The 12,368-nt window shown below is 38.8% G+C and overlaps 1 protein-coding gene across 4 annotated transcripts in view; it reads right to left on the reverse strand.

Moving 5' to 3' along the window:
* Pbx3 (PBX homeobox 3) overlaps window positions 1–12,368 on the reverse strand; it is a 191,288-nt gene that overhangs the window by 41,103 nt on the left and 137,817 nt on the right. For all 4 annotated transcript variants that reach the window (XM_038336555.1, XM_038336552.1, XM_038336554.1 and 1 more), the window contains one exon: window positions 5,228–5,469. In XM_038336555.1, coding sequence (XP_038192483.1) covers window positions 5,228–5,469 — 242 coding nt within the window. The remainder of the gene's footprint in view (window positions 1–5,227; window positions 5,470–12,368) is intronic.

Here is a 12,368-nt window from a genome sequence, read left to right on the forward strand (position 1 = left end):
TGGTCAATTCTAAAAACCAAATCAGTCTTTGCAATTATCTCAATAAGATGATTACTGGCAACAGTTCATATAACCCCCATTCTAAAATACACTTTTGATGGAAAGAACAACTGTCTCTTATGGGGGGAAGCCCATTCAGATGTGATGTTACATGCTTATTGTCCCAGTTACTTTCAAGGCTGAAGCAGAAGATTCATTGAATCCAGGAATTTGAGCCCATCCTCAGCAACATAGTGAGACCCCATTTTAAACAAACAGTAGGTGACCCTAAAATCTGACTTTAACTCTTCAGTTTCTAGATGCTTTGATAACCTCATATGACCTTACTCTAACGTCATAGATTTTCATATTCATTGAATGCTTACTGAATCTACAAATTCTTATTTGAGGATAAAGTTAACATTTAAAGATATTACATAAGCCACCTGGAATGAGATCAATATACAGTCAACCAACCAGTAACTTAAGAGAAAAAGGGAAATATGCAAATATTCCTTCCAAGCAAGAAAACCCTTGGTGTGAAAGCCAGTGTGTAAAACCTGGCTGTGTATGCTGGCACATGCCCATAATCCCAGATGCTCAGAAGGCTGAAGTGAGAGGCTCACAAATTCAAGGCCAGTCTAGCAACTCAGCAAGACCTTGTTGTCTTAATATAAAGTTAAAAGGGGCTGAAGTAGAACACTTGCTCAGCAAACCTGAGACCTTAAAGACACTTCCCATGAAGCAATGGGTGAAAAGAGCCTTGCTAGGGAACTGAAATACAAAAGCCACACCAGTTACTGCCCTTTGTTTATCTGCTTAACTATCATGGAAGGCAAAACGGAACTAGGCACTTGTGACATGGCAATACATCAGCACCTTTTCTGCCACTACCACAGATTGAACCTAGGATCACATACATGCCAAGGGCTCTTCTGCCAAGCGACATCCCCCCAATGGTAACATCAGCATTTTTAATCCGATAAAATCTGATAAAATAAAATCCCTTTACAAGAAAAGGTGATTTTGCCAGCAAATTTAAGTATAGAACGTAGGGATGCTCCAAAACCACAAACACAGTCTTTACTGTGGTTTAAATTCTTCTGCCCTCCATTCCCCAGGAGTCTCCAGAAACCTCAGTAGTAAGTTCTTGGTAGTCTTTTGCAATTGCCAAATGATACCTGGGTTTGAGCACATTCAGAGTCAGCTCCAGTTCTAGTGCTTTAGTGGATTTGGGATGAATTCAAAGAGCGGCTTTCCAGATGCTTAAGAGGGGTTGGGAACCTTGCAATACTTTTGCCTTGAGCAAAAATGTATTTCAATATAATTATAGTAGATAGCTTTCAATGTGTCATCTCTATTACAGCAGCTGTAAATTACAGCATGAATTGCCTGTATACAAGCATTTCTTCTGCTACAAGCAGAGTGGGAGAGCTACATCGAGCATGATATATCTTTCCTCTTCAACCGAGGACAAACACTGAGGTCAAATCTCATTTGCAAAAACCAGTGTGTCCATTCCCTTTTGGTAGCAAGATAGAAAAACCAAGAAAACAGCTCAACCAAGAGCCTCAGTTCTTTAAAACAGGACTCATTAGTACCAGGACTTAAGTTCATTCAGAATTCATCTATTCTAACAGCTGGGCCTCTGGCCATACGGACACTGAAAAATACAGTAAAGGCATTTTCCAAGATTTGTGGCTAATCAGGAAGATGGAGGTTTGTCTTTCAAACAGAAGAAAGCAATAAACTCAAGATGACGTATTAAGGTACTTGCTGCAAGCTTTGGGAAACTATCATATTCCAGCTAGGAGTCAGATCAGCAAGACCAAAGGAGAATGTTATTGTTTCCTGTTGGGTAATGGTAATATTTAAATACCTCACTATACTCACCCAATATGTAATATCTCAAAAACATTTGTAAGTGAATTTGGATGATTATCTCCAAAATCATCAAATCTCTGAGTCTATGAAATAGAGATGTATGATCAAAGAACATTTTCTAGAGGGAACAGAATAGGAGTGTAAAGACAATCCATCCCTAATATGGAAAGCTGAGCCTTGTAGCTTAGATGTGATTTTGTTCCTGCTGCAGCACTAGCCTGCTCACTGTGAGTGGCTGCGCTTTAACTTGCGAGGTTCTTTAATTTACTGCAGTGGTGATATTTGTTAATTTTATGGCAATCTAAATCTGAGCAGGCTTCAGATACATTTTCATTACAGCTTCATTGCAAAACACAGCAAAGTAAATAGTAAATACCGCTTAAGATCCTGATGCGGTTTATTTCTTTGAGACTCACAGAATCTCCCAACAAAGCCTCTGCCTTGACATACATAGTCTCCTGCTTCCTGATAAACACTCTGTCATTTAACAGCCAGGATCTCTTTTAAGACAAAGATATATATATATATATATATTGGAAAGTCTTTAAGTTTTCACCTGTTTCTGTTTCCATTTCAAGTTCAAACCAACATGGGCCGATCTGAGGATTCCCAAATCTGATGGCCTGCATTATCTTCCAGTTCTATGTGTTTAGCAACAGAACTCACAGACAAGGATAGTTATGACCTGATTTGATGCCTGATTCTGACACCAGTGTGTGACACTGAGCAATCACCTCATCTAGAGAATGGAAATACAATACTATCTATTTTAGAAATGTCACTCCTTGCCCTCAAACAGCTCTATTTAACCATTCAATTAACCAAAACCTCTTGTTCTTGTGTCTAAACAGAGGAAAATCTCTTCCTATAAAATAACACTGGCAGAAACACGGCTCTAAAGCTGTCCAAAGACAACTCAAAAGGTTAAACACCATTGCATCATCTGTAAACAACTGAGAACTTACAGAAAAAAGTGTGTAAAGTAAGTCAGCTAAATCTATGACCATTTCATCATAATCTGCCCACAGTGCTGCACAGATTCCACATGTCTATACATGTCCTTCTGAACACGTTAAAAACTAGGAAGGAAACATATATTAAAGAATCTGTGAAGCCATTATAACATTTAAATTAGTTATTTCCCAATTTTATATTTAATTCAAATATGATTGATTAATCTGTAGAACTTGTGTATAATATGCATTTTTAAGGCAACACACACACACACACTCTAGTGAGCTGATCTGGTATTAGCTAAGACTGAAACCACTGAAGTCTCATGGGAAATCTTTAGGGCATTTCTAAGATAAGAAGGCTTCCGCTGATGCCAGCTTCACCCAATTTCTAACAGAGCCCATCTGATGAAGCAGTAAGCCTGTTGTGAGTGAAGAGTACTGTGGCAGAGGACAGTCAGGAGCAAACAGAACAATGTGGCCATTTCTAAGCAAGGTGACTAGTGGCAGTTGCCTGGTAAACATGCATAGGCCCATTTAACATAAAGTCATGCAATTAGGATTATACTACAAATTAGAATCATTTTCTACTGTTTATGCTCAGGGCAACCTTTCAACTATGACTTATTTTGTTTATTCTCAATTATTCATGTCAAATCAGAAAGCTGGATTTTTTTCTGTACACATACACAATAATTTTTCCAAATTTCTTATCTGAACATTCTCTTCCAAAATTTATCCTTGCAAATGAAACACAGTTTTGAATCCCAGAAAGTCTTGTCCCAAAATAGAAAATTTTATATTATTAATTTGCATTTCATTTTAACATACATTGTATCTTTCTATTCTTCCTCAAAACACTCACCTCTGGGATAACAATGCAACATTTGTTTAATACCATCTTTCTCAGAAAATAAGAAAAGATTGGGGTGGAGGGCCAATATATACAACTGAAACTGTTCAGAGACCGTGGAAATTCAGCACTAGAACCAAAGAGTGGTTCCCAGGGATCAGTGGGGCAGGAGTGAGGCGGGGAAAGGGAAGAGAGGGAGAAAGAGGAATATGACAGGGTGGGAGAGGAAGGGGAGGGAGAAGCAGAGAGAATGTGCACCAAGGACCATTAGGGCAAATGTTCTCAGATGCTGTAAGCATGTGCATGTCTCTGAGTGCATGGACTGCACGAGACCAGGAGAATGTGGACATGGGGTGCTGATGTGCAGGTGCTGGTTCATGAGGTTTAATAAACCTCTCTGGCAGGTAAACTGCATATATGTGGGAACAGGGAGCATGGAAGACATCTCTGAGATAATACTGCCCTGAATCTAAAACTGCTCTTAATTTTTCTTTAAGGAAAAGAAAAGTCACAAGGAACACCCCTCCACCCCACAAACACACACACACAGTTCCCACTGAAGGAAGTGTAAGGGCATTAAGAATAACTGCTAACATACAGTATCTATTTTATAAGATTCAACCTAACTCATCTCTTTTATTTTTGTGTATGTTCAAAAGTTGACATTATAGTGAATCTTCTAAAGACCTTTCAAATGAGAATCCATGTTAAATGAGAAGTCCTTAATTTAAGTAGAATTTTAAACTTAAATTATTAACTAAAATATGTTAAAAAATTGATAACCCACATTTTACCATATTATGTTGAATCCAGGGATCACTTATTTCTCTTACATTTTAACTAATATGGATTTCTGGAAATCTAGAGTCACTTGGTAATCAATAGCATGCCAGAGTTAAATTACAATGTGACTTTCTGTTATTAGCAGATAGAACAGTGGCAAAGCTTAAACTCAAAAGATACCTAAGGCTCAATGAAGTATGGCTAGTAAGTTTGTTGAGAAGATTTTTAATCCTTATTCTTTGTGATCAGGGTTTAGCACACAATACCTGGTCTACCCTGTCCTGGCAAAGTTACAGTTAACCAGGAGTCTCATCTTCAAATGATCCCGGAAGCTCCTTCCATACAGTCTAGTACAGTCCACAGAATTAAGTCCTAGGAGGGTCCTAGAACTCACAGTATCACTATGCAATGATACTTCTCCTTTTGCCAGCTGTTAAAGCTTATGAACAAAGCTAGGTTGAATTCTACAGAGCTCTGCAGGGCACCAAGTGTGAGGTTAGTGGGAAGGAAGGGCTTTCAGGTGTGGTAGTTAGGTACCATGAATGTGAGGAATAAATAAAACCGGAACAAAGGGATATGAGAGTTGGTTCTGCACCTCAAAGCTCACAGCATCTTCATTTCATGGCTTCCCACAACTCTCTTGGTTTTGTATATCATCTTTGTTTATTTTCGTTTGTGTTAACACCTACCCCTTATGACCCTTGGAATTGGTTAGTACAGTCTAGGAGAAGAGCAACAGAGGGTTTGTGCAGGACTGGGAATGGCGGCTGCTGACCTGTTCATATTTCTCCAGTTCTGTGTGATAGATTTGTCTGATCTGGGTCAATTTGGCTCTGTAATCTGAGTGTTCAATAGAGTTATCTGAAGAACCTCCAGAGGCTGCTGCGGCTGCAGCTGCTGCTGCCGATCCCCCACCTTTCTCAGGACCTGAAACCCCTTCTGCCAAAAGCATATTGTCCAGTCTCATTAGCTGGGGGTCGGGAGGGTCTTCCTCCTGGGCTCCTCTGATGCTGAGACCTTCAAGGAAAGAGAAAGACAGAGAGAAGAAGCGAGAGACAGAGGACAAACAGTGTGAGTATTTTGTTTATTTGAGAAAATGATCAAACAACATAAGTGTACTACAATTCATGCTAGAAGCTTCATCACTCCCATTGGATAAACAAGCTTGACTATGAGACTTGATTTTAAAATATATTTACATGCATCCCAGGACTCTTTATACATCCCTTCAGAATTTAACTCCAACTTGGACTCTTAGAAAGAGGTAAGCTCAATTTCTTAGAATATTATTATCCAAACTTCAGATTTAAATGATTTACGCATAAAGTAGGAAGAAGGACCTAAGAAGAAAATATTGCAGAGATATAAACAAACTCAAAGTGTGGCTAATCTGTCTCTTTATATAGTCAAATAAATAGAACTGAAAATTCCATAAAATAGTCTTAATCCACAAATGTATCAAAAAATTTGGAAATACACAGTACTAAATGGCTTTTCTATCATGCAATCTCAGAAGCAAAACACACTCGATATGAAGTAATTAGCTAGACTTAAATACATATTAAAAGGGCATTGCTAGGCACGTGCCAGCAAACTGCACAAGGACACTAAACAGAGTTTAAAATGTGCCACTGACATGGCAATTGAGTGCTGGGCACAGTAGCTTCAATCTCATTCTGCTTTTACATCAAGATTTCCAAGTGATGCCAGTCAGCAACCTCTTCTGAGTATGATAGATCACAGCTGACAATTCATAGGTTTAATCAGGTCACACAGGCTTCCTGCCAAGATGTTTTCAGTAACACGGAAGACAAAGTTTTAAAATAATTATCGTGGTATACAAAGCACCGGAGTCCTGACAGCTCAAAATCAGCATTTTCATTAATGTGTAACACAATATAAACTATCCCAGCCCAATTAACCTCTGTAAATCTGCTCAGAAGCAGGTTCCCTGTACTAGTGACAAGGCATGGGGAGGGGGAGCTGGCATCTCAAATGTTCACATTTGGATTCTGCCTCTTGCGCGTGTGCCTGTTGTTTATCCGCAGTGGCACACACTCTGTGTCTGGTGTAACTTACATGACAGTAACATCTATAAGCTGCCAAGTCCTCAACTGATCACCAGCTCTGAGATTTCATATGCTAACCCACATGTACCATCAGTTCTTTTACGAACAGACGTCATCGATAGACGCCCTGAATTACACTCACAGCATGACCGAGCTCTTGGTTGCCTTAGCTCAAATGAACAATTTTGATTTCCTCCCCCAAAACATTTTAAAGCTGTCACTTCTGTTTAAAAATAATTTCAACTGAATAATAAAACTAAGTCACCATAATTTAAAAATTACATCAGTTGCCCATTCAGAGACAAATATCTGAAAATTATAACATATAAAGGCAATAAATTCATTTAGAGAAATCAAAAGTTAGATAATTCTTTAAGTTAAAATCTCTAGGAACGCATCATTGCTGACGGTGTAGTTGCTAGTTACTGGAGACTAGAAAGAATTGCCTCATAGTGTTCTAGAACTGCTCCATAGTGGCTAAGTGGCTACTTTCAACTTAACATCTCTTCTCTCTTCTGACTCGCTTAAATGTTCCCAGTGTTAAGACATTATGAAGGACCATGCCTGGTTACACATCCTGCTCTCTACGCTTTGGTGTACCTGAGCTCGCTGGCTGGTTTCATCCTGTACTTTTAGTTCTGTTTTGTTTTAAACCAAGTTAGGCTCTTTACACTTCTCTATTATAAGTCAACTTCTGCTCACTTTTTTTTTGGGGGGGGGAGCTATTTCTCCTTTATTTCTAGATAATTGTACCTCTTCTGAAAAGAGAGGAATTTTTGGTGAGTGATAGGTATTACTACATAGCCCATGTTGGCATGACGGACACTTGTCCCCTTGATGTGAGCCACTATACCTGTCTGCAAATGTGTATTTTTTTTTTTTTTAAAAAAAAACACCTTCAAGGTTCTGTAGGGTTTCTAATTTCCCCTTTATATTTAAACACACCAATCTTTTCCTCATGGCATGTTGGTAAGGTTCTTTGACAGTACATCAACAGTCAGAGTAAAAACCAATACACTTCTTTGAGTTCTCTGAACAAGTGTGGCAGACAGTAGTAGACGCTCACTGACTAATAAACCAGGGAAACAGACCTTCAGAGGAAAAAAGTCATCAGGAGTACAAAAGGCAGAAAAAATGCCTAGGTACCGGTGGCATTCTAATAGCATTTAATATTGTATACCCCTGTGCTACTACTAGGAGGCTCAGTAGCAGTGGGCACAGGAAAAATTATAAGTACATATTTTAACAGCTATAATACTTTCTAATGATGCCTGCTTTATAAAACCATAAGTAAATCAACATGTGCTTGCCTCAAGAACAAGAAAAATGTTTTAATGAAATCCTTCTGTATTTACTTTCTAAATTATGTGCATCAAATTCCATGAGAAAAATTGTTTCCTAACAGAAACCTCATCTCCTGTGAATAAAAATGGCTGGAGAGCATGTATGATTAGGCAGCATGGAGAAGGCTGTTGATCAATAAAGGAGTCACTGTCAAAACTACAGTTTGAAAAGTAAATAGATTTTCTCTATTAAGCAAAGTAATGACTATGGGATGCCTAAAAAATAGTACCTAATTTCTAAAGTTACTTTCAGTTTGAATATTTGTATTTATTTCTCTGCTTACATTGTTATTTGACTTCCCATCCTTTCTACCTCTCCATCACCATTACTAGTTTTTCTAACCCCCCAGGGCACACATGGCTTCCAGTCACAACACCCCACTCCTCTGGGCACCTATAAACATTTTTTTTCTATAATATTTTAATGAGACTAGATTTGCAAAGGCCAGAATGATTCAGCCCCATGACATCAAAGGGTCCTAGTAACTTCACATTAAAACTTGGTGAAACAAAAATTTAAAGATTTTAATTCAAAATGTGTGTATCTAAAGAGGTTTATAAAGTTTTACATCACAGCTTTCTGGTTATCACAGCATTATTTTCTTAAGAGGCAAAAACAAAACAAAAATCCAAAACTCTGTTTGCAGTCTACTTATAGCCATGACATTCATTTCAGTACCCAGAAGATCTAGACAAATCATACAAACACAGTAAAACATTGTTTAACAATGAACTTGGCTTTGTTATAAGCCCACAGTTTTTGCATATCTTTCAGCAAATCCTAATTAGCTGTCTTTCAACACACTGTGCACCTGCCCCACAGATAATGGGAGAGAGCATCTGCATAGACAACTGCATCTGAGGGCAATAAATAAATTACAGGTCAAAATTATTATAAAGCTTTCTCTGAATACACACACACCCTTCACAATACTAAGCTGCAGATGTGAAAAGTACCTACAGCCCACTCAAATGGTATGATTATGGGGCTGTTTCAGTTCAATAATCTGACTGTAATTCAGGCATTTTCAACAGCTCATTAAGAGTTCATTAATATATAGGCAAGCTTTTGAATTATAAATAAGCAGATTAGGAATCTGCATTGGCTGGACTGTGCAGTGCTAGCCTCTACTAACACAACACTATCCACAACAAGGCTTGCCCTAAGAGGAGGAGGTGCAAATTAAGAGCACTAAGCAAAGCCACTAGACCATGAGTAACCTCTGTTCACCCAGGACCAAATTGTGGCTTCAGATCACAGTCACTGCAAATGTGTAGTTCACACGCTGGGACTCACATTGAGTCCAGCCAGCATTTCCACCCACAGTGTCATAATGGCGATGAAGAAAAGTAATGAAACCTCTTTCTGTAAAGAGTATGTCATTCACCAAGAACGAAGCACTATTGTGGAAACTTGGTTTTCTTCCCTAATGAGCATACTACGAAACAAAATTCCTGATTGTTCACAAAGCTTGGACTATGAAATCTCTGCATTTTGTTCTAACACACTTATTTTTCACTACCAGGCCAGAGATATAGCTCAGAAGAAAATATTTTAGCCAAATCATGTAAACAAAGCCAGATCAGCTATCTTCAACAAGGCTTGAATTCTTGAGGCTTTAAAACAAGTAACAATTCTAGCACTTCCAGCTGACCTTATCATTTTCCACAGATTTCATTTTGTGTGTGTCATGTAATAAGCAGGACTCTGGTCAAAAGTTATGAACCTGACTAAAGACAATACCAACTCCATTTAAAAATTTCAAGACAGCCAGTTTGAGATATCCAACCAGGCTATAAAGATGAATACAAACACACCAACCTCTTTTTCTCCCTAAACATGGAAGAAATAAAAAAAAATCCCCTGAACCTGTAAGGAAGCTGTAAAGTGTGACATTGAAGAACCAGACACAAGTGACATGGTCAGTCAATTATTGTAAGATTCTGTTTGAAATTATTAATATTTTTTGTAATTTGTGAAAACTGTCATATAATCTGGAAACAAAGTAGAGAAAGGCACTGACAAACTTTGTATACCACTGACTAAAGAAGAGACTGTTGGGGAGGGTGAGAGGCTGTGGTTCTCAAGAGAAACAGCGGATAGATCAGAGCCAGAACTAAGGCACCAAGCCCATTGCAGGCTGACCTTTAAATGGAGAGGAAAAGGGAGGTAAGAAGTGGGGGGAGAGGAAAAGGAAGGGTACCAGGGGAGAGTTGAACTGAGCAGCATCAGCATTTCCTGAAGTAATGCTTTCACTTGAGATGACCCTCATCAAGGAAGGCAAAGCTCATATGCTTTCACAGTTACCAATAGAAGACCAGCTAATTCTTAAAACATTATGAATGAATCACAGAGAATCCAGCTGCCTAGCTCAACCCTTGGCCCCAATGCCCATCCCACACCCGCTCCAAACCAGCTGCCTTTTAAGTCTATGTTAGTGTCTAATTCACTGAATATGGAAGTCATATTACAAGCTAATGTCACTTCCACTCCTGTTTAAGGTGGCTCTGTGGCGTGTGCACGTTTTTCATGTCAGGTATATTAAATATAACACGGCAATGCACTGCACATTCCCACGCCAACCCAGTTGTCACTTTCGCTTGACTCATTCTCTATTGAGGGAAAATGCAGCACTGGGAATTTACAAGGCTTTTCAGTTAAATGGACATAAATCACAGGTTTCATTCAAACCGAATAATCACTGGCCATAAAGAGCTACTTGTCTCTTACCATATATTACAGTGAAGTTCCTGTGAGCAATAATGCAGCCATTCATGGCAAAGAAAAACAGAGCGAGACATTAAGAACTGACATGTAATCCTGTTAGGGCCCTGACGTGGAGAGTGTGGCTGACATTTTTATCATATATGTCCATTTCTATTTGGAAAATCAGAGGAATAAAAATGATTACTTCTCTGCCCAAATCTACCTTCCTAAAACAGCCCACTGAGGTTTGTTTACATGCTGGGGAACTGCTTACTAGAAATTCATAAATCTAAGATTCTGAAGCATTTCCCCTGATGGTTAAATTGAAGATATGACTAGAAAGATTCCCCATAATGCTTCTCCACACCTCCATTTCCTTCACTTTCAACACATAAACTGTCAATCTGTTGCTTTATTACATTTCTCCTTCATTATAAAGCTGTTGGCAGAATGCCTGTCTCTAACACACAGCACTGATAACTTTCCTCTGTGCACTGGCTGCACAGCCATCTCACTCACGAAAGCTGGCAACTAATGACCTTTATTAGCGGTTCGATGGAAAACGGCTAGATGTCATAATGACATTATTAGTATCTTGGTCTATGCAGGTACTAGACTCCTGGGCAGAACACAGTTGCTATTTTCCTGTAACTGCACAGATGCACTTTAAATGAGGGGAGGGAAACCATTTAAAGGCATTTCCTGAAGCACCAGCATTTCTTTGCCATGGAACTCCCAAGGCTATGACTCTGGTGTTTCTGCAAGCTCCCAGCAATGCAAATAAATGGCAGCACAGAGGACGTGTGGGAATCTCTTCTCCCTGACGATAGCAACAACCCCAGCCACATAACATGCTCAGATTAATTTTTATCAGGAACAGTAGAATATTTTACACAAGAGTTAACCCTGAAGTAATGATAAGCATTTTGCTATTTGAAACTATCAAAAGTATCAGCCATACTACAAAACCACAGCGTTAATTTGCTCACTTGAAAACCTCTTCTCATTGTGCAGGAAAAGACTCCTTATATCCTTCAGTTTCATTACATTTTTCTCTTTAACCTTCAAGCTTACTTTAACAAAATGTTTACAGAAAAAAAACTGAAACTACTGTTAGCTAGTAAAGGCAAATTTTGAAGACTTTGCTCTTGCCAATTAGATCTTGCCTCAAGAGACAGGAAAAGGAGTGAGCCTTGTCACCGTGAAGTGAAGAGCAGCCCAAGATGAGGGAGCAGATGGACTGTGCAATAAAAATGCAGGAAGCAGAGTTACATTTTTAAGGCACTTTTTTGTTAAATGGAGCTGCATCTTGTTGGAGGCTTGATATATAAGCACTGTCAGCTACAGAAGAGAACAGGGGCCAGGGCAAGATATGAAGTATGCTGTGCGTGCATGAGACAGTGGAAAAGGATGACGAGGAAACGGGCCGTGTTTCTTACGCATAGTAGCACTCAGGGTTACCTGTGTTCTATTTTTAAAGGAAATTATTACACGTGGTAGGGAAGGGAAAGGGCCACTTTCTTTTTATCTAAAAGAAAAGATGTTCAAAGAAAATGCTCTATAGGAGATTTTTAGGGTTGGTAAATATGACAAATTCTAAAAAGGAGAAAAACAATATTATTTAAAGAGAAAGCAAAGCGCTCCAGAACCCAACTGTCTATGGGGAAGGCAGAATTATGATAACAGCATGCTTTAATACCCATAGGTCTTTGTGACTAGCTACTCCGTGGTCACCAGTGATCTAATGACCTAACATGTCAGTGATAGCCTTTGAAAGGAACCACATATTCAAAATGC

Source organism: Arvicola amphibius, chromosome 7 (genome assembly GCF_903992535.2).
Source record: "Arvicola amphibius chromosome 7, mArvAmp1.2, whole genome shotgun sequence".
Classification (NCBI taxonomy): domain Eukaryota; kingdom Metazoa; phylum Chordata; class Mammalia; order Rodentia; family Cricetidae; genus Arvicola; species Arvicola amphibius.